Source organism: Prionailurus bengalensis, chromosome E1 (assembly GCF_016509475.1).
Source record: "Prionailurus bengalensis isolate Pbe53 chromosome E1, Fcat_Pben_1.1_paternal_pri, whole genome shotgun sequence".
NCBI lineage: Eukaryota > Metazoa > Chordata > Mammalia > Carnivora > Felidae > Prionailurus > Prionailurus bengalensis.
Window position 1 is genome coordinate 49084862 of NC_057347.1, and position 23415 is coordinate 49108276.

Here is a 23415-nt window from a genome sequence, read left to right on the forward strand (position 1 = left end):
CATAAAAGCCAATTTTGAGTAAAACGAATGTCCAGATCTGAACCGATGCTGGAATGGCTACATCAGAGTCCCTTTTCTTGGAGCTCGTTAAGCTTTTGATTTGGTAGATCGTGGTGGGCTTGGGAATCTTCTCGCAAGCACGCTAGAAGTGCTGAGGCACTGCCAGGCATAAGGCCGTGGGTCTGGAACTGGAGTCCGAAAGCTTTCTGGAAAGGGCCAGGTAGTGTGGGGCACCTGGGTGGCTCAGTTGGTTAAGCGTCCGACTTTGGCTCAGGTCCTGATCTCACGTTTTGTGAGTTCGAGCCCCACATCAGACTCTGTGCTGACAGCTCAGGGCCTGGAGCCTGCTTGGGATTCTGTGTCTCCCTCTGTCTCTGCCCTTCTCCCACTCGCACTGTCTCTGCCTCTCTCTCTTACTCAAAAGTAAACATTAAAAATTGTTTTGGAAAAAAAAGGGCCAGGTAGTGTGAGGGTGATGTTTGTTTCATTTTATTAAATTTTTTTTTTTTTTTTACATTTATTTATTTCTGAGAGACAGAGAGACAGAGCCCAAGCAGGGGAGGAGCAGAGAGAGAGGAAGACACAGAATCTGAAGCAGGCTCCAGGCCCTAAGCTGTCAGCACAGAGCCCGACACGGGGCTCGAACTCATGGACCACAAGGTCATGACCTGAGCTGAAGTATGATATTTTAAACTTTGCATGCCAACAGACAAAATTAAGGCCATTATGTAGGTATTTATATAATGAGAAAACAGATTTCTACAAGTTTTTTAATCAATGAAATTCAAAATAGAATAATAAAATTGTGGACAGTGTTTTGCAGTATAGGTTTACTAATGAGAAGAATGGGATTCTTTTGGAGATGGACATTTTGCTTCATAAGGGTTTCAAGTGTTAGTGTTTTCTATCATGAAAATCAACTGCAGATATTCATGAAGGCTGATGTGTAGCGAGATTTTATATATTTCATCCTTAAAAAGAAAAGTCTGTTCACACAGGTGGGTACTGCCACCCGAGCCTGTGACTTTAGCTGAGCGCAGTCGTTGCTTGGAAGACATCTCTGGGATTGTTAGATTCTTCTCGACGCTGCCTCTTGGCACGGCGTCCCTGGCATCGCAGGTTATCACTTCCAGTGGAGGGTCAGGCAGCAGCTCCTCCGTGCGCAGGGAAGTGGATTTTGGAAATGGGAAAGCGTCCCTTTTACTCGCATCGGGCTCTGAAAGATGCTGCTGGAACTGTCATCTGTACGTGCGCTGCCAACGTGAGCACTGGCACTGCCGTTTAGTTTCGGAAAAATTGATCTGCTGCAGACCTAGTGCGGGGATGGAGGCCTCACCTCTTGTTTCGCCTTCCGACAGAGAAATCCTGCAAAGCAGTTCGACATTGCCTCTGATTAAAATAATGCCACTTGTCGAATTACCACCGTGTAAGTTTTGCAGAAACTGCTCGGCCTTTTAATTTGGGGTTGAATTCCTTCCGGTGTGTGTGTCATCAGGTCTTCCCTAAAGCCAGTTTCCACAGCTGTTCAATGGTCTGCAATAGGGACAGGAGGTAGTTCCTGTTCATCCGTTCGTTCCAACAATCTCAGTAAAAATTCACGTCTGCTAAGTTCTTGAACTGTGTAATAGGACAAATCAGCATATTCAGCTTCTGTTTCTTACAAAAATTCATGGAGCCGATGACGGCTAAGTCCGTGGGAGTCAATTAAATTTATTGTTGACACTTCTGGTTCAGTAACACAAGACAGATCCGTATACTTCCCACAGAGCACCTAATAATACAACGTGCGGTCATTTTGACGGTCTTTCTAAATTTGTCTTTTTTCTGCTGCGCACATATTTTGACTACCATCAGTTGTAACACCCCGTGGCATATTATAATTGAGGTTGTGCTGATTGAGAGTTTTCTCAGCTCCCCTGAAAGTCTTCCCATCTGTAGTTCTCCCACACGGACTCTTCATACGGGCAAATTCTCTAGTCCCTGTAGACCCGGCATTGATTCCTAGAGTAAAAGACCACTGAGCAGTAAGTGGCGGTCCTTGCATGGCCAGCAAGTCTGAGCCTCTTGGAAACTCATTAGTTTCAGTCTCCTTCCATCTTTTACTTATGAGGAAATCTTGCTGTGATGTGATGAACTTTTCCCTTTTAAATTTTGTGGTTTTTCTGATTGTCGCTTTCCTGTGAGTTGGGATAGTTTTTGTTTTTGTTTTTTAATGTTTAATTTTGAGAGAGAGCGCTAGCAGGGGAGGGGCAGAGAGAGGGAGACGCAGAATCTGAAACAGGCTCCAGGCTCTGAGCAGTCAGCATAGAGCCCGACGCGGGGCCCGAACCCATGGACCGCGAGATCATGACCTGAGCTGAAGTCAGATGCTTATCCGACTGAGCCGCCCGGGCGCCCCGGAGTGGGATGATTTTGAAGAGTGTTTAGTCTGGTGACGTTGACTACATCGTATTCTCTTAGCATAGCCACCATGTCTGTGCATAGTAAACACAGTGCTGCTCCATTGAATTTTGTTCAGCAAAACGATCCACATCCCATCGTGCCTCAAAGGCGGGACATTAAAAGTCCTCTCTTGCTTTTTGTTTTGACGGATATACACTAGTAACAACAACAGAATCATGAGGCGCTCACGGCGACATTTGGGACATTTTCAGGCTGTAATTGCATCAGTGCATCGTGTCGTGCAAAATGAAGAGAGCTACACACAAGGCCTGTGTCGCGACCACTTGTGGCTGTGGCCACGTGGAAGCAGCCCAAGCCAGTGCGTAAGCAAATGAGCAAAGTCGTGTTCCGATACGGTTTTATCTATGGACACGGAAATTTGAATTTCATATCATTTTCAGATGTCATGAAGTCTTCTTACGATTTTTCCCCGCAACCATTTAGAAATGGGCCACACAAAAACAGGCGGTGGGCCAGACTTGGCCTGCGTGCGGGTCATAGTTGGAGAATCCCTGCTCTGGAATATGGTTACATAAGAGGAATAATCAATGGTCCTCGGCCAGCCTTTCCTTGTGCCCCAACAGCAATGTATCACTGCTGTACTTGCGTAGACTTTTCCGTAGTTCTGCAGTGAGGATCATTTCTAAAGCTCCTGTTAACACATTGCCAAGTTGCTTTCTAGAATATGCATGCCTTGCTTTTCACAAACAAATCTGAGTTAAGTCCAGCTTAAATTCCACATCCTTTTAAAGTTGTAGATTCTAAATGCCGTCCTTTATACATTTTAGCTGTGCAGAAGAGAGCGTTGAATAAATTTGTCACTTTTTCAGTAACTGGGCAAATAAACTGCCAAGCTTTCCTGTGACTGCACATTTGTTTAATAAAAACTATACTCTAAATTGTGTCCTCAGCTTCTCCATTACCTTTAAACTCAGGGCCTTTAACTTCTTTTGTTGCAAGCAAAGAATCTTAATGAAACATGATTCTTGAGAATGAGGGATAACGTTGAGGCTATTCCTAGTTTATTTCCTTCTTTTTTTTTTTTTTAAAGCTTTTCCTAGTTCAGACACAACTTACAAAATATAGTTCATAGCACTAATAGGCTGTCAGTGTTGTGAACCGAGGAAAAAAAGATCTAAGGGATGACAGAAAACGTCTTAAATTTTAAAAGTCGTAAGTATGAAATGGCTTTTCTTCACAATTTTACGAAAAATTCTCTTCGGTAACATCAGACAGACTGGGGAAAGTTACAGTGCAGTCTCAAGTCATAACCAACAGAAAGTGAGCGTCAGACCCCTGGTATTTCTGGCCTGATACCCGAAATTAGTTACTTCTGTCTTAGCCAAGAGACTAAGCAACGTAACTTGAATAATGAGTCACAGCACAAGTGGATTTAGGATTCATAGACACCGAGATACAGGGAAAGGAGAACTTAAATTGAAATCGGTTATACAAACTGAAATTGGTGCCCAGAGCAGAACTTCAGTAATGATCCATCGGACCACGGAACTTCCTCATTTTATTGACGGTTAAACTGAGGCCTGGAGAAGTTTAGAAACTCGCCGGATCAGTGTTAGAAAAAGGACTCGAATTCACATCTTTTCCTTAACGTTAATAATAGATCATTAGAAGACTTTGGGATCACTTCTGAAACTGTTACGTTGGGAAAAAATACTTGAGGGAAATTTCCCCCTGGTAATTCATACTCCTTCACCACACACTCCGGGGCAGGAGGGAGAGGAGGCCCCCAGGGGCCTGTGCTGAACTAGGTGTGCATTTGCACGAGGGCTGTAAAGCACGAACAGGGCAGGGTCGTCTTCAGAAGCTCCGGCCTCCTGAGAACAGAGAGTCCCGTATTCATTTTCCACGTCCTTCGTGATTAGACCGCAAGTGAGGCATATTTTATATCTTTAATTTGGAATTGTTTTTTGAGATCGTACAAAGACAGGTTCTCTCTCTTTTTTTCAGTAAAGCCCTCTCTCTATAAAACGACTGTAAGAAATTTCCCCTAAATGACCCACTTCAGAAAAGTATTCATCCTTTCATTAGCACGTGTGTTTGCACACACCTAGGCTAGGCGCACGCGTGTGGGCATCTGTGTGTGCGTGGGTTTAAAATTGTTTCACAGTCGCTTAACTGGGGGGGGGGGGGGGGGGGGGCTGACCTCTCCACGGAAGGAGGCTTTAGTCTGCAGTCGTGCACAGGAAAAGATTCTGGAAACGTTCCCGTGCCTCCCACTCAGGGTTTTCCAACTAATGGAAGGATCAGTAGTTTCATCTGTGGTCTAAAATTAACATAGCTTTTTATGTTCAGGGAGTTATTTTAACCATACTGTATTTTTTCAGAGGAATAATGTTTTAAAGTATTTACACCTTGAATAGATACTGGCTGAGTGATAGTGGAGAAGGCAAAGCTTGGTCCAAGTGTGGTCGTTTGGCAGATGGGCACCTTATTTGGGACTGTAAATAATTGTTAGAGATAATCCACACATTCACATGTGTGGAAGTAAATTATAAATGTTTTCTACAATCTCAAGTGCACAAGGGACTGTGTAAATTACACTGATGAAACTTCCTTCAGTGGAAGTTGAAATTTAATAAGAACACATGCATATTTTTCTATTATCATTTGATTTGGGTGAGATTATGAATCCCCAATAAACAGAGACCTGTGGTAATTTGAACCTAAGAGATCTAAGGTCTAGGGAATGCAGTTAAATCAGGACATGACAGGGTAAAGACCTTAACTTTTTATTTTTCTATTTGTAATACCAAGAGAAGAACAAATAGGAATGATTTTCTTTTTTTTCTTTATTTGAAAAGAGAATATAGGTACTCATTGAGGTACAAAGTTACCTTTTCCATATTTAAATAGAATAGTTAAAGCATACGTAATACAGACCCATTCTTATAAATCGTTGGATCCAGATTTGTTAACAGAATTAAGAACGTTTGGATTTCAGAAAGATAATACCGTGTATGTACTGTTTATTACGTAATAACCCACAGGGGTCTTTTTGTTTTTGTTTTTTTTCAGCGAAACATCTGAATAGTTTCACCAAGTAGGAGAAATAAAGACTAAAGAACCTAGGTCATTTTGCTCCCAGTTGAGTGTTGGGGGCCGAGCTTACCAAAAGAAGTTGTAGATAAGGGGTTGTAATTTCTTTGTAATCTTCACTTTGTGGTCTACTACTTTAGGGTTTAATGGTGTAAATATTTCATATGTGGCAATTATATCAAAATAATTATCGGATGATATATAATGTTATTATATTAGTATACCAAAATGTATTAAATCATTACCTTAATGCTAAGTGGAAAAATGGACTTCCAAATCTTGCCGTCATAAGTAGTGATCAGTAAAATATCTTTTTGTTTGTAACATTTTATTTATGTTTAATAAATTCCTTAGAATGGTTGAAAGTTCAGGGGCACCTGGGTGGCTCAGTCGGTAAAGTGTACAACTCTTGATTTCATGCATTCACAGTTGTGAGATCAAGTCATGTGGGGCTCTGTGCTGACTGTGGAGCCTACTTGGGATCTTCTCTCTCTCTCTCTTTCTCTCTCTCTCCCTCCCTCCCTCCCTCCCTCCCTCCCCCTGCCCCCATTCACAAACACAATTCTGTCTCTCAAAATAAATAAATAAACTTAAAAAAAAAGGGCAAAAGCTCGTTGAAAGTTTCACCAGTTTCACCCATACTACTCATAACTTTCTAAAAAGTTTGAATTCACAAGGTCACTAGAAAGAGCATACCAACTTCCCTAGACCCCCAGAAACAATGGGTTGGTTATAAGCTTTTTTTTTTTCTTTTTAAGGGAATGGGGGGAGCTTGGCTGCTTTAGATGATGTGTTTGTCTTAAGGTGACTTTAACTTTCTTTTATTTGACCCTCAGTTAAGATAAACAGAGTACTAATTGAGATAAGGTTTTTGTGTACTTGACCTTTTGTTGTGGATTTGGATACGGAACCTATCATTTTCTTGGGCACACACAGCCCCCTTGCTCTGGGATTTCCGAAGTGAGAAGCGTCAGTTGTCACTATGTGGGGCTTCTCCGAGTTTGCGCCTTAATTTATTACAGACACATCTGCGAGTCAATCTCCTGTGACCCCTGCTCAGTTCATCTCCATCACAGTTTCGCACTGTTGGCTAGGAGCAGATCAGTAGGACCTTTGTGGCAGTGAGTAGTGAGTATCTTAAAAATGCCTAACCTCTCTGCCTTGGGAATTCTTCTGAGATCACTCAGGACATGATTCAGGAGCACATACAGCTGTTTATCACAATATCATTTACTTTCAAAATATTAAAAGTGCTTATTAAAAAAAAAGAATTGAAATACACAACATTAGATCAGTGGTTTTATTTAGCTTTTTGTTGTTGTTGTTGTTTAATTTTTTTTTTCAACATTTATTTATTTTTGGGACAGAGAGAGACAGAGCATGAACGGGGGAGGGGCAGAGAGAGAGGGAGACACAGAATTGGAAACAGGCTCCAGGCTCTGAGCCATCAGCCCAGAGCCTGACACGGGGCTCGAACTCACGGACCGCGAGATCGTGACCTGAGCTGAAGTCGGACGCTTAACCGACTGCGCCACCCAGGCGCCCCTTATTTAGCTTTTTGTATAACAAATACTAGGAATTATTTTGACCATTAAATTTACTTCCCAGTTATTTAAGTGGAAAAATCAGGATGCAAACTTGTTTGTATCGTTTCAGCTATAATTGGAAGAAAATATCTTCGATGTTGACGGTGGTCGCCCCTGAGTGGTGGAAGTGATGGCTCTTGCCTCTTTCCTTCTTTGTACCTTTTTCTAGTTATCAGTTTCCACAGTGAATTTATATTAAATCCAAAATCAAGGAAAAAGCCAATAAACGCGATATACAATACCAACAGTCCAGAAAACACCTTTTTTAGAAATCCGCTAAATTTCATTTAAGGTGTTTGACATTACATAAGTATTCAATATACACATTACTGAAAGGGTAACAGTTTTGTTAGTCTGAGTCATATATAAACAGAGTGACTTATCTTTTATCGTATTTGTCCAAGAGGCTCTACTTCAGTATAACGGAATTGTTATTATCTGTTTGAATTTGACTTTTAAAATACTTTTGGTGGGTCCTCTGGGTGGCTCAGTCAGTCAAGCGTCTGATTTCAGCTCAGCTCGTGATCTCACCATTCGTGAGTTTGAGCCCCACATCGGGCTCTGTGCTGTCAGTGCGGAGCCCACTTCAGATCCTGTCTCCCTCTCTCCCTGCCCCTCCCCTGCCCCCCTCTCTCTCCCCCCCCTCTCTCTCTCTCAAAAATAAACATTAAAAAATAAAAATAATAAAAAAATAAATACTTTTGGGTTGTACGAAGAGTCCTATGTGTGGATATTGATGTTATTTATAGATTAAGCCCAGATTCCCTTTGGCTTATATATTACATTGAAATTTGTGATATAATGCAAAATATCCATACAGGTTTGCCCGGATAATCTCTTCATTGATCTGAAATGAATTCCTTGAAGATTTTTTTCCTGTCTCCTAAAAATCTTTTTTTTTTTTGATGTTTATTTTGGTGAGAGAGAGGGGGGTGGGGGGGACAGAGAGAGAGGGAGACACAGAATCCAAAGCAGGCCCCAGGCTCTGCGCTGACGGCACGGAGCCCGACTGAGCCACCCAGGCGCCCCTAAAAGTCATCTTTAGGTGCTGTCAGTGCCGTACAAGGTGCAGAAAAAAGCAAAATCGTCTGTCACTGCTTAAAATCACGAGGAGATCAGCCAGACACTCCCCCACACCACCACCCCTCCCACAAGCACACACCCATGTACTTGCTCGTGGCGCACACGGAGGCGGCGATTGTCCGGGGGGGGGGTCCACAGACCTCCGGGGGCGTCCTCGAGTCGGCACTCTTTACGACGACCCCAGGACGTCGCCTCCCTTCCCCCTGCGTTCCCACTTGCACCCGCGGCCGAGGAAGAGCAGCAGTGGCTGTGAAGAGCCAGCACCTTAGCACCGATCCACACGTTGGCTCCAAACAAAAGTGGTATTCTTACCACCACGCAGCTGCCATTTCTCTCTCTCTCCCTCCCTCCCTCTCTCTCTCTCTCTCTCTCTCTCACACACACACACACACACACACACACACACACACCAGTTTGATTTAAGATGAGCCTTAATGGAGCGTGAAAAATTGTTTTCCATCTCAGCCTTTGAGGGGTGCCCGGGTGGCTCAGTCAGTTGAGCATCCGACTCTTGATTCCGGCTCAGGTCGTGATCTCACGGTTTTGTGAGTTCGATCCCGGTATCAGGCTCCATGCTGACGGTGCAGAGCCTGCTTGGGAGTCTCTCTCTCCCTCTCTCTGCCACTCCCCTGCTCACACTCTCCGTCTCCCAAAAAAAAAAAAAAAAATCCCCGCCTAAGAGCGCACACCTCTGTACGACAGAGCGGGAGGCGAGTGGAGGCACGGAAGTAGGTGAAAAGCACTTCTGCAGCTCGTTGGACCGGGCGCTGAACTAACCGTATTTTTCACGGAATGCCATTTGACTCGAGAAAACCATCAACTTGCTCAGACTTGGGCACTGGACAGAAAGAAAATACATGTTTTAGAAAATACATGAAGTTAGCCTGTCCCCTCAAGGAAAGAAGGGGGAGTATTTGCTGCCATTGATAAAACTTGAGCTTTGAAGTGAAAATCAAAATTGAGGAAAACTTGTTTTGGCCCACCACCGTGAGCTTGTCAGCTTCCCAGTACGTGAGGCTTCTGATGAGATGAAGGAGGTCCTAATGACTGTGATTTTCTTAACATTGTGTAAGGAAGCATGCCAACTTTGGAAGATCTGTTACTTAGCTGCCCGCCATCTTCCCTGTGACCAGTGCCTGGCATCACAAAATGGCGGGTGGGTCACAGATCCACTCTAAATACGGTGGAAGCCAATGAATTTTCGTGTAGCACAGTGAACTAACGTTTTTAAAAACTACCACTTGTCAAGTTTTGGTATAGTAGCAAAAATATCTATAATTATCTGAAAATATTTGATTAAAATACTCCCTTTTCCAGCTACATTTTTGTGAAAGGCCAGGCTTTATGTATATACTCAGCCGGAACAACCTATAGTAGCAGGTGCAAATGCAGAAGCAAATGAATGTCTCACTGTCTTTTATGAGCCATACTAAAATACGTTAGCATACAATGAATGGGTTTATCATCAGTATTCTTTAAGGAATTTCTATTCATTTGTTTTTTTTAAGTTTACTTATTTTGAGAAAAAGAGCATGCAAGCGAGAGAAGGGCAGAGAGAGAGAGAGAGAGAGAGAGAGAGAGAGAGAGAATGAATCCCAAGCAGGCTCCCCTCCACCATCTCAGAACCTGACATGAAGCTCGATCCCATGAACCACGAGATCAAGAGTCAGACACCCAACCGACTAGGCACCCAGGAGCCCCTAAAGGAATTTTTAAATATTTTAAAAATTTCTTAATTTTACTTCCTAATATAAATATTAATAGCTGTTACCCACATGAAGAATATCCTCAAGAGTCTTAAGATATGTAAAGGGATTCTGAAACCAAAAAAAAAAAAAGGAAAATTGTTGCTTTCAGGCCTGTAACTCGATGTCCCAGAAATCACCTGAATTGTAGAAACTATTGGTTGGTTGCCCATCCCGCCCCCCCCCCACCTCTCCCCCTTCCCCTTTCCAAATCAGAACTTCTAGTCAGCTAGGATCTTCAGGTGATTACCCCTAAACATCACAGAAGCACTGCCTTCCGGAACTTGTGGAAGCAGTCACGGGCAGGGTGGGTGCTGTGCCCAGGGAGAGCATCCTGGGAGAAAGAGCCCTTCTTGTCCCAAATGGCTCCCCTCTTCTTAGCTGTCTGTCCTCTGTTCAGGTATTTCCTCTTAAGAATGTATACTCATACAGTTTAGGTGTTGGAAATTGACTGGAGCTCTAGTAGAAATCTGGGCTCGGAGAGAGTAGGCTGAGTGAACACTCAGGAAGAGACCTGATGGAGACATGAAGCCTGCAGCAGTTTTCAGAACCTTCTAGAGCAAGGCATGTCTGTCCAAGCAAGTGCCTGTCACCAAAAGATTTTACGGTGTTCTCACCTCATCTCTGGTTTGCTCGTGACACTAAAGATAACCACCGTTGGTATAAACTTAAGGGGGAAGAAATGCAGACACTTAAACTGTAGTAGTACGTTTATCTCAAAAGCCGTTTTCACCTTTTAATTGCATCTTCCCTTTGGATACGCAGATAGTTCTATCAGTAAGCACCCATGCAGTGCCGTCCACACTGAAGGTCACTGGGTGCCGCTCAGGGAAGGCATTTGTGAAGCTAACCAGGCTACCACACTCGGCCAGAAGTAGACGTTGTGTATGGTTTCGGTGGGGTTAGTTGTTCACTCTGAATTTTGTGACTAAACAAAGTATGTTTGGATTAAGTGTGCAGCCAGACAGTTTAATATAAACTGTTGTAACAAAATCTTCCATTTCTAAGCCCTAATAACTATTTATTTTTTTCTTGTTTTAGGGTGAATCCGTAAAATATTTCCTGGATAACTTGGATAAACTTGGAGAAGCAGTAAGTTTTTGTTTATGTTTATTGCTGTTTGAAAGCAATAGGTTATTAGGAAGTTTAGAAAAATTATGTATCGAGCTGTTTGCTTCTTCCTTCATCCTGGCGGCAGCTTTTGGACTGTTCCAGCTTCATTTTGTCTCCCTCTGTCATCCAGATTGCTGCCATTTCCCTGAAGAATGGCCTGTCCTCTGGTTCGTGAACATAAAACTGTTTAGAGAAAGTTTATGTTTGAAAATGAGATTGCACATTATCTATTCTACTTCATTGTCTGTGTGTGTGTGTGTGTGTGTGTGTGTGTGTGTGTGTGTAAGCAGAAACGGGACACGGTGGGTTGTTTGATTTCAAAACCTTTCAGCAAACGGTATTTTTCAGCTAGGAAGCGCTTTGCGTTGAGTTACAGTGTGGGAGGGCTGGATTCTGAAGGCCGGCTGAAGAGACCACCGAGTAGGAGAAGGAGTCACCCTGGGGAGGAGAGTTTCTGATTTTCCTCTCAGCTGGCACCGTGGCTGGCTGGGGCTCCCGGGCCTGCTGCGGGCAGGGCATCTGCTCTGTTCTCTGTGCCGGTCTCACGCCAGAGACCTCCCTGGAAGACAGGTTGCTGCCGCTCAGAAAATGTCTGAAGGCCATGGCCCCACAGTCATTGGCACCTGCTGGATTTACGGCAGCGTTCTTGGCCTCCTCTTTAAAGCAAACTTCTCTAATACGTTGTAGTACAGTCTCATGGGTTCTTTGAGGTTACCTTTCAAAGTAAAACTGAAAGAAAACACGCAGTGAAAAACCCGCTGCAAGTAGGAAGGTGGCGTACTAATGTATCTAGGACATGTGAAAATGTACCTTCTTTTTGCAAGATAAATTTTACATCCTCTTATTTTGGATTTTGCCAAATCGTACTTGTCTGCCCTGAAGTCCGTTTGTTTTTCTCTTGCCTGTCTCCTGGACACATGTGTTCCAGAAGTCGGGAATCTCTGTATGAGTCTGTGTAGTAAGACTTGATCTCGTGGTCTCTTTTCCATCTGGTTAGAATGTAAGCCTTAAAAAGGTTACACGTAGGCCAAATGGAGAGAGCCTTAGCAGGGAAACTAATTTTTAAGAGTTACCGCATGCTTTCCAAACCACACGGTGCCGATTTGACCTGCTCTTCTCAGTCTGCCTTTTCAGATCAGCTGTCCTTGAGCACAGCATTCAAAGTAGGTCCCTCGTCTTGTATTCAGTTTCAGCCCTTGCTTTTTTCAAAGATCTTTGCTCTCTCTACAGTTGGTTATTTCCGTGTTTGCTTGTCTTCTACCTGTACCTCTTGCCATAAGGGCAAGGATCTCATCTCTTGATGGTGAAGCGCTGAGTTCCTGATGCCTAGTGACAATGCCTGGCATACAGCAGGCACTCAACAAATAACTTCTGAATGCATGGCCGTAGGCCCCTTTGTACTGGCTGCTCAGAGTCTTAGGTTGAGAACAGTTCCGAGGCCACATCTGGAGTAAACCGGAAAAGGCGCTGCTGCGATCAGTAAGTAGGTCGGTGTGAAGGAGGGAGAACAAAGTTGGCTGTGCTGCGGGCTGGCCATTGATCCTGGCGTGTCAGACTCGTCACGAGGTTGCATTTGCTTCTTCGTCTCTGAAGTACCAGGGGTGCCGAAGCCCAGCCGTGCGCCCCTCGACCCTCTGGGAGGTGGAACGGCGCAGAGTCCAGGACGTGGCTCTGCAGCCAGACCACCTGGGTCCCCATCCCAGCTCCCCACAGCCTGTCTTTCTGTGAGCAGAGGCATCTCTAAACCCGAATTTCTTGATGTCATGGGCATCGTACGAGACCTGACCTCACGGGGTTATGGGATGGTTACGTGAAATAAACCCTGTGTCTTAGTCTGCTCATTGTGCTGAGACAGAATACCATAGACCGGGTGGCTTAACAGCAGACATTTACTTCTCACGGTCCTGGAGGCTGGTAGTCTCAGATCAAGGGGCCAGCGTGGTCATTCTCCGGTGAGGACTTTTCCTGGCTTGCAGACTGTGGCCTTCTCTCTGTGGCTTCTTCACATGGCTTTTACTCAGCACATACACACGGAGAGACAGGGATCTCTTAACTCTTCTTCTAAGACCGCCAAGACTGTGTGATCGAGACCCTTCCCTAGGACTTCATTTATCCCTGCTCGTGTCCTACAAGCGCCGTCCCAGAGTACAACCACTTTGGTGTTAGGGCTCTAGCGTGTGAACTCTGGGGGGACATAGTTCAGTCCGTAGTGCTCGGTAAGGTATTGGGAACAGTGCCTTCCATGTAGGAAGTGCTCGGTGTTGGCTGTTTTGCTCTTTGATCCCTGATTGTAGGAAACTCGTTCTAGTCAGAGACAGAATTACAACATACATGAAACCACGCAGAGGACAGTTAAACGGTACTGATCATGAAGGTCGTATTAGTTCCTAGAACAGAGAGAGGTGTTTTGACCGGAGAGGCTGGAGCTGGGCCGTAAGAGTATATGAATCTGAACTGTCTGAAGGGGGAGGCGGACTTAGAAGAGGAGTTGCGGCCCCCCAAGATGGGAGACAGCTGGGTGTGTTTAATTTTAGGAGGCACATCCGTCTGGCAAAGGACACGTGACAGTCTTGGCTCGGACTTATAAAAACAGATTCCTAGAAGGCATCAGCTGGGGTTTGGATGCATCGTTCTTACAGTTGCACTTGTGCAGGTGGATGGTCGTGGAACGGTCTCAGGGTGTGCAGCTTTGGGCAGATCTTGATCTCAGCTCTGTGGTAAGCCTGGACAATGTAGAACAGAGCCTGCTGGTTCCAGAAAAGCCAGGAGTAAAGAGGGTCGTGAAAGCCAGTCAGCCAAGTGTGGACCGGATGCAGTGAAGAACCTCACCGTAAGTTCTGAAGTCACGGTGCCGGGGCGCTGGTCTGAGCGGTGTAGGGATGGATCCAAGAGGTGCGAGGCATTCAGGGCAGGGAGAGAGATTCAGTGGAGAGATAGCAGTCCACACCGGAGGAGGTGAAAAAATGGGGGATGGCGGAAATAAGGAGAAACAGGATTGGAAATAGAATCGGTGATGCTAGAGCAGAGTCCACGGTGACAGGGGGGCTAGAAGAACTCTGAGGTCGTGGGCGGGGGGGGGGCGGCAGGAAGCAGGGAGGAAAGCGTGCTGGTGGTGCAGAGGAGTCGGCTGGGGAGAGAATGAGTTTTCTGATTGAGTGTGTGTGTGTGTGTGTGTGTGTGTGCGCGCGCGCGTGCGCGCGCGAGTAGATGACCAAGCGCAGTGAGCAGTGAGCTTTTAGACATGAGACGGGGGCCACCTGATGGGAGCTTGCCTGGTGGTCCCAGCCTTCTGGATTCCCTCTCTGCCCAGCAATGCTGGTGAGAGGCGCAGCAGAACAGCTGGACCGGGTGCCCCACATGGTCAACTCACTTAGTCCTCGAGGCCCCCTGTGAACCATATGACCCGTATCTCACCAGTGAGGATGTGGAGACACAGCAGGATTCGGTGACCTGCCCAGGGCCGCACAGCTCGTGTGTGAAGCGCGGGCTCTGGAACTCACAGTTGTAATCGCTGTTACTCTGCCAGGCCACTTAGCACTTGATCGCATTGTCCTGGTCTGGAGGCGTCATAGGAATTAGCTTTTAGCTTCCTGACTAGATTCTCAGCTTCCAAGTGAGGCAGTAGTAAAGAACTTTTCATTTCTATAGACTTAGAAGTTTAAAAAAACAAAACGCCTTAGGACTGGTGTCTGTCTTTCTTTCTTTCTTTCTTTCTTTCTTTCTTTCTTTCTTTCTTTCTTTCTTTCTTTCTTTCTTTTAAGTTTATTTATTTTTTAAATTTATTTCAAGAGAGAGAGCACGCAGGGGAGGGAGAGAGGGAGACAGAAGCCCAAGCAGGCTCTGCAATGTTAGTGCAGAGCCCAGTGCAGGGCTCGAACTCACAAACCGTGAGACCACGACCCGAGCCAAAATCGAGTTGGTTATTTAATGACTGAGCCACCCCAGCACCCCAGGGCTGGCGTGTTTCTGAGGCAGCTGGCACGGGCACACGCGGTAAATTTGTACCCTGTTTCTGGAAAGCAGTTAGGCTTTGAGTGTCCAGGGTCACCAAAATGTTCATAATCTTTGACCTCATAAGCTTATTCCTGGTGATTTTATCTCAGGAAATAGTGCAGAAAGGAAGAAAAAAAGTACATGTGTGAGAGTTTTAATTGCAAAATTTGTGTTAAAGCAAAAAATTGGAGAAACAACCTTAACGAGCCCTAGTAGGAGAATGTTTATGTAAATTACAGACCATTAATCCAGTTGGTATATTTATACTGCTTTAAAATGAAATACAACTGTATCAGCACATGTAACCGTTCATGATCAAATGTTAAGCCAAAAAGTAGGGGCAGGCTGAAAATTGTGTGGATGTGCTGGTTATAAGGAAAGTAGTGAGCATGTGAACAGAAGCTAAAAGGAAACCTGGAAACGCCGACATTGTTTATGAAGGCCCCAGAGTCATGTCCTAAACGGTGTGGATTACGGATAACCGAGAACCGCCTGCTTTTTTGTTTTTTTTTTATTCTTAACTCCATTGTACCGTTTTGAGAAGATAACTATTCACATTATGACGACATTTCAAAATTATATTATGCTATTTGGAAAAGCATAAAATACAGCATCGTGACAATTAGCACTGTTTTAAAATCTTGCCTCAACTTAAAAAAATAAAATAAAGTAAAATAAAATAAAATAAAATAAAATAAAATAAAATAATAAAATCCTGCCTCAACTTAAAAAAAACAAAACAAAACAAAACAGTTTGACCCTGACAACGAACATTCAAGAGCTCTCCTGTTCAGTATCGCCGAAGAGCTACGTCAGAGTTCTGGAAAAACGCTAGTTTGAGAAGAAAGAACCAGTTCTAGTGCATCAGGAAGGACGTCCTCAGGGGTAGTCGGGGACTCGTGAGACAAGCAGCTTCCTGTAGGGGTCGCGGGCTGCCTGGTCCCGTTCCCAGGTCGGGGCCCCTTGGGTCTTTGCGCAAGCCGTCCCTTTAAGGCAGGTGGGCCGGGTGTGGTCTCCTTCGTATGACAGGCAGGGGTGCCGTCACTGGGACCCAGCTGCGTGGCGGGACCCTGGAAGCAAACCCGGGAGGTGACCCAGGGCGAATTCAGTGTATTAGCTGTGCTAGGCAAGTTCTGTCCACGCACATGGTGTGGCCGAAGTCCTAACGCGGAGTGACCCGTGTCAGCATTCTTAGTCACGTTCTTAGTCCCTTAGTAAGGGAGCATCTGGAATGAGCTAGAGCGAGGTGGGCAGAACCCCGCACTGGGAAGTGACCCGCACGAATTGGCGTTTCAGCCCTCACTGCTTTCCGCGGAGGGGCAGGTGGGCAGGTGGGCGCGTGCGCAGGAAAGTCGGGGGTGGGGGGGTGGTGAGGGCTGGTACTAAAGGCAGAGGCACAGCGGCGGGCAGGGGGTGAAGGCCGCCGGTCGGGAGGACCTAAGTCTGCCGGAATAGCGGGGCTGAGCAAAACAGTCCGCGCTGCTCGTTTGCAGCGTATTGTGGACCAGTCTCCGTTCGCTAACAGTTTACTCTACCTTGGCGCTTTGTGATGAGACTAGTCTTGCCGATGCTTGGAGGAAGGCAGCCAGAAGTCCTCCAGAAGGCAAGTTTGTCTGCATATCCACTCCCTCGACCAGGCAGCAGTACGTTAGAAACTCTCATTCCTTCTGGGTTCCCGAGTCTAAAGCGTTGTCTTCTTTTCCAGGATTACATCCCATCACAGCAAGATATTCTGCTGGCCAGAAGACCCACCAAAGGCATTCACGAGTACGACTTTGAAATTAAAAATGTTCCTTTCAAAATGGTTGATGTAGGTGGTCAGAGGTCGGAAAGAAAGCGGTGGTTTGAGTGCTTTGACAGCGTGACGTCGATACTTTTCCTTGTGTCCTCAAGTGAATTCGACCAGGTGCTTATGGAAGATCGACTGACCAATCGCCTGACAGAGTCTCTGAACATTTTCGAAACGATCGTCAACAACCGGGTTTTCAGCAACGTCTCCATAATCCTTTTCTTAAACAAGACAGATTTGCTTGAGGAGAAGGTGCGAATTGTGAGCATCAAAGACTATTTCTTAGAATTTGAAGGGGATCCCCACTGCTTAAGAGACGTCCAAAAATTCCTGGTGGAATGTTTCCGGAACAAGCGGCGGGACCAGCAGCAGAAGCCCCTGTACCACCACTTCACCACCGCGATCAACACGGAGAACATCCGCCTGGTTTTCCGCGACGTCAAGGATACTATTCTTCATGACAACCTCAAGCAGCTCATGCTGCAGTGACGTGCAGAAGACTGGCTGGTTTCATACCTTGTGTCCCTTTGATTGTTTTCTGTGTGTTTTGTTTCTTAACCTAGCAGTTTACAGCAGGAATTAGAAGAGTCTTGATTCTGAGTTTAACTTCTGGGAAACCTTAGTCGTCCTCCCTGCGGACCTTGGTTTGTGGCGCAAAGCTGCCGAATAGCACACGCCGATCCCTGTCAGAGTTCAGCCTTTGATCTGTTTCACTGTGGCTTCCACTTGAGGGGGGTGTAGTTCCCTGCCGAGCGTCTTCCTAGGTACAGTTCAGCCTTTAGCTTCTTCCCCTCTTCCAGCTGAGCTCTCCTGTAGTGCCAAGTAGAGAAGGTGCCCTTGACTGTTTCTCGGGATGAGGTTAAGAATATCCGGTTCTCAAACAAGCAAGACCCCTTTTTATCTGCCCTGCCCACGGCAGCGACACCTGTGCCGAGCCTCATGGTGACCTGTTTGAAAGGTGACCTGTTGGAAAAAAGTTTGATCTGAGGACTGGCATTCTGTAGATGCACACAGATTTAGCCTTCGTGTGTTTTTAATTGCTTATATACCCAACAGTTGTTTCATTTTAAAATTTCTGTGGTTTCTCAAGGTAATGTTCTTACTTAGTGTTTTAAAGTTTACATAAGGATTCCTGGTCTGATGCTAACGAAAGTTCACGAATGGTACGGGGCAGGGGGCGGGGAGCAAGCAAATGCCTTACATAGTGTTTTGATCCAAAGCAACGAGTGAAATATAATTTGCCCTTTTCATGTTTAAATCTCATGTAATAAATGTGCCATATGTGAAACGTTCTGGCCAAGCAGCGACTGAAAATGGCAAGTAGCTTGATAAGGGAGCTTTCTAGATAAACAGAGCCTCTCCAGGACGTTCTGTGCTTTTACTTCTCGGACTTTGACGTCCTGTCCTGGGATTCAGGTCCTCGCTGTAGAGAAGAGCTGTTGTGGCCATCACAGACATCTTTTCTTTTGCTCTCCTGCCTGTTCCCATCAGCTCCAGCCTGGCGCTCATGGGAGGTTTTGTTTATTTGGCAGCTTGCCAAGGGCAGAGTTTTCCTGTCAAGCTACTCAAGAAGGCATGATCTGAGATTCCTGTTCATTCTCGGTGGCTCTCTGAAAGACGCAGCACATACATGCTTGTCTCGTTATTGCTGATGAACTTCTAGCTTTTCTGAGGTACATTTGGAATGTTTTAAGGCTGCTTCTAAGAATAAATAGTAGTTTCTTCAGTTCACACCGAAAGAGGATCCCATGTGACCTCTCCTCGCCCCTCACCGACCCGCGGGCGCACCCCCGAAGCGGCTCGTGATGACGGGTCTGATCATCGTGAGCTCAGCGGGCTGGCTGGTGTCCTGAGGACACCGCCCGGCCGGTTGTGTGGCATGCGACCGGGACTAGAGAGACAGGTGCCCGCGGCCGGTGGCCGTTTGCAGAGTCCAGCAGCTTTTCGCCTTTTCCTGAAAATTGTGATTAAGACTGTGATATCTGCCACTTTACTGTAGAGCTGTGTTCTCAGGTATTCCATTGCCTAGAAGGTCCTTGCGAGATGGGTCAGCATGACGGCTCACGCGGCCTTTCCGAGGCCGCGGCTCTTGGTCCGTCTGCCGTCTGGCGGGAGAATAGGGCTTTGCAGGGAGCGAACCAGGGGTTGCTCGTACCGTTCCTGACCTTTCCTGTGCTTCCGGCACCGTTCCACCTGCGGTGGCCTCGGTGATGCGCGAGCCACAGACACGCAGCCCTGCGTCCTCGTGCGGGTGGTCACGGTATACAGTCCACGCGCGTTTGAGTCCTTCTGCAGCCGGTGCTTCTTGCCAAGAAGAGCGTGGTGTCCCAGTTCACAGAATTAGGATTCAACCTCAGTGCTAGTGAGTATCCGAATGTGTGCACAGTAGCATTGGGACTTCTTGCTGGAGAGTCTGTGTGTGAATTTTGCAGATGGTCCCCTGGCCTAGCCAAAATCATTGGCCTCCAGTGGAGGCTGGAGTTCGTTCCCTGTAGAAGAGGCAAGTGGGTCTTGTTTATTCAGTTCTGTTGAATATTGACGACCTGCACGCGGAGCAGGCCCGTTGCCTGACGAGTCCCCCGGCGGCCCCCTTTTGACTGCCTCCAAGCAGTGTCAGAACGCCTCGTACGTAATGGTATTATTTTCTGTACCTGTGAGTTCTCGAGCTCTCCTTCCTGATGTGCCGCCTCCGATGTCTCAACGTTCTTTTAAAGCGAAACCTAGGCCGCATCCTGAGGCACAGATCACTTGTATTGAATGGCACGCTTGTTGAGACAGAGGAAGTGCGAGGCTCAGTCTGAAGGCTTTGGTCCACCCTTTTGGAAACCATCAGAAGGAGTCTCCTGCCTGTATTGTGAAAACTGGGTCCTTTGGAAACACCGCTGTGCGAAGGAGGAGGTGAAATTCAGGACCAAACGAAAGGGTGCTCGTAGCTTTCACCGCGCCAATTTCTCAGAGCAGTTGTTTGGTGTGTTGGCTTTTCAGTCTTACTGGTTATGATTTACAATAAGATGTGCCTGATCCTCTATTATGTTGTGTTCTTTGAATCTGAATGTCATGTCCTTTAATTCTTGAAACTGTCACACAAGTGTCCTCATTGGCCTCAAAGAAATGTAGAGCAGAGTTGCCTTATAAGTCAAAGAACACCACGCATCTGGGCCTTGATTTTTATAGGGAAAAGGTTTTGTCACATGTTTTCCGAAGAGCCACATCATTTAAGGCTTGCCGCTGCCACTTAAATATTATTTTTTGATAACCCGAATTGTTGCTTTCTGCCAAATAGCGTATGAATCGGAAGTGTTCGCTTGAGCGTTACTGTCTGGAAAAGGCACTTGGGTGGCGAGACGGCAGCCACGGCCAAAGAAGGTGATGTGGAATGAACAAGATCCTCCGTTTTTGTTTCGTTTTCTTGGAAGTCGCCCTGGTGGGTATTTCACATAGTGAAGATCCTCTGGGCGATCTCTCAAGCGGGGTTGTCTGGGGCGGTCCTCCTGCACCCGGTGACGGTGGCTGGTTTAAAGCAGAAGGAAGTTCGGAGTACGCGGATACCAGAAATGATTCGAAGTGTCAGTTTGGACGCAGCAGAAGTCGTGGGCTCTTTTTTTTTCCCTGTAAGAGAGAATGAGTAAATCTTAACCTCCGGCGTAACCCCAAATACTTGTATTTATGCTTTTGATAAGATGTATTTTCAGCATTAGTCCACATAACCGGTTATGCCTTATTTATGTGAAGAATAAAGTTACCAAGTTCTGTTCTGTTCTGTTCTGAGATTCCAGTCACTATTTGAGAAGGCCTCAAATTGGTGCTTTCATTATGTAATGATACATTTAGACAAAACCCCAAACCAAGCCATCTGAAACAAGGTTCTCTCCATTGCAATTTGTAGCAGTGTCATTTCTGTGTATGTAATAAGAAGGCTAAATATCAGTGTTAACTCTGAATTTCTTGTTTGAAATCCATGAAATCATGTCTGTAAAGCTTAGTCAAACATTTGTAACAAACTCCCCAATAAATCTAGAGAAAGACACTCTGTTAACCTTTTTACTGCTTTTAGTTTTATTTAAGGAATCAAGAGCAGAAGTTTTGCCTGTGTCTTTTTCAGTTCAAAGTTTGACTTAGTCCAGGGGTCACCTTGTGTCGCTTTCCTGTCATTTTCCCGTTGTGCTGCTGCCTGTACAGGGACTGATTTTCCTTTCTTGATAGGAAACAGGCTGGCCTTCCAGCCCAGTAAACTCGAGGAAGGGGGGAATGGATGAGAGCTGGGGGTGTGGGGGGGGGGGGTGGCGGTAATGAGTCTCCACATTCCAAATACGGCAGACGGTATAATACATACATACCCATTATTTCATGGTACGAGGTTAGGGCTTAATGAATTTATGCTAGAGACTGAAGTGTAAGTCTAAGCCTGAACACTTGAAACGGGTTGGACTTTATGGCTTTTTCAAGTCCCATCAAGGCAATGTTAGCCTTAGGCCGGTAAGTGATGAGTGACATCATGTGAAGGGCAGTGTTTGTACCGCTATCCTTCTTGTGTCTTTACTTGAATGTATAGTCAGCGTTGAAGTCAACGTGTGCATTCTTGTGGCATCCAGGTCTAAACCATCTGACCTTGCACGCCAGAGCTCAGATGGAACAAAAAAGAGTTAAGGATGGGGCAGTATCTTCTCGGTTGGTGGGAGGTTTGGAATCTATCCAAATCTGCTGTTGATAATGATAAAAATTTCCAGATGGATTGAAGTATGCAAGGACCCACCATGCAGCACCTTTCAGTCTGTGGGTGTCGTGACAGAAATACGCTAGCTACTTGGTATCTGATTTGGGTTTGCATTCAGAAAGCTTGTTGATGATGTCTCTTGCCATAATAAGTGATACCTTTGTCCTCAGTTACGCCTATTCGATGGTACCAAGGGGGAAACACAGAGGGAGCAGGAAGGGGTGAATTCTCGGGACGTATATGTAACAGCACAACCAGCTTCACCTCTTACTTGAAGGCAGAAGGGCAAAATGTTTCAAATGGCTTTTCTGTACTACTCCACCGTGATGAGAGCTCATTTACCACAAGAAGCCTTATCAAAAAGTATATTTTGTAACAACCTCACAGATCCTGTACCCAACAAAACATGATTTGTATTAGCTTTGTATAAAAGTATTTGTGGCTTAGGATTTTTTATACATATTATATCTTTTTATAACTTTCCAGGAACTAATAAGCACATTATCTGATACTGTTGTTGTAAATTTTTTTCTGTCGGTGCTTTAGTTCAGGGATTGGCAATAAATTATTTCTAAAGGAGGTCTGAAAGTGGAAAGGATGGTTTGATTTTATAAAATGAGTTGCTAGTCATTAAGGCTTTTTACTTTTGTACATACTTTGCAAGAACTTTGCCTCGTGCTATTAATATTCGCTTTGTAAAAATTACTGACACTTAATAAACATTTATAAACTATTCAATACTACGATGTTATTTAAACCAACAGTTTGCTAAACGTAAAGTGTAAAACAGACACGTAAAATTTGAAAGCCAGAGCATAGTCACCAAAAGCCCGTAAAGTTTCTCTCGGCAGATCTCCAACCATATTTTGCCTTCCTTCGTAATCTGTCCATTTTTCCCGACCTTTAAAGATGGAGATGTGGGCTTCATCAAGGAAGTTCCCAGACACTTAGCATGTTTGCACATGGGAATGGTGAGATGGGGACCACTCGTTGGCCTCTCCACTCCCCTTAAGATCTGTTTGTTTGTTTCATGTTTATTTATCTTTGATAGCACAAGTGGGGGAGGGAAAGAGGGAGAGAGAAGGAGGCACAGAACCCGAAGCTCCAGGCTCTGAGCTCTCAGCATAGAGCCCAGTGCTGGGGCCCAACAGTGGGATCGTGACCTGAGCCAAAGTCAGACACTTCACCGATGGAACCACCCAGGCGCCCCTTCCCTTAAGGCCCCTTCAAGTGCACTAGGGCATTTCAGGAGTTTGTCCCTCCTGCGGGAATAATGCCCTTTGGTCTGTTGTAATTGAAATGGTGTTTTAAAAACAAACCCACACGTTCACCACTCCTTTTTCTTTAGATTGTGATTTACAAAAGAATGGCAGCCCACACGCTTTACGTAGTTGTCGCAATGCACATCTTGCCTGCCTTCGTCTGGTACATTCGTCACAATGAATCTTTATACTTATACTTTGTTATTAACTGAAGCCCCACCCTTCATTCAGATCTCCTTAGTTTTTCCCTGATGTCCCTCTCGGCTCCCGAAGGCATCCGCGCTACCACTTGCATTCAGGTCTCTCCTCCGGCTCCTCTCGGCGATGACAGGTTCTCAGGCTTTCCTTGTTTTCGATGACCGTGGCGGGTTTGAGAAGGGACACGGGTCAGGTGTGTTGCAGATCGCCCCTCTCCCGGGATCTTCCTGATGTGTTTCTCACGGTTACGCTCGGTCATGTGTGCTGGGGGCCGCAGAGGCAAAGTGCTGTTCTCGTCAAATCCTATCCAAGCAAAACATTCATCTTTTCTCTTTGCAACGTCAGCGACATTAGAAGTTGTTAAATAACTTCTGACATGTTCCTGCCTTTTCTGAAGTGGCATGTATTGAAAACTGAGCACGTACTTCCCCGA

General features: G+C 45.6%; 1 protein-coding gene across 1 annotated transcript in view; it reads left to right on the forward strand.

The window, feature by feature from the left end:
- GNA13 (G protein subunit alpha 13) overlaps positions 1-22255 on the forward strand; it is a 43787-nt gene extending 21532 nt beyond the window's left edge. The window contains exons 3-4 of the mRNA XM_043585087.1: positions 10955-11005; positions 16725-22255. Of these exons, the coding sequence (XP_043441022.1) occupies positions 10955-11005; positions 16725-17297 (624 nt within the window). The 3' untranslated portion in view covers positions 17298-22255. The remainder of the gene's footprint in view (positions 1-10954; positions 11006-16724) is intronic.
- The last annotated feature ends 1160 nt before the right edge of the window (positions 22256-23415 follow it).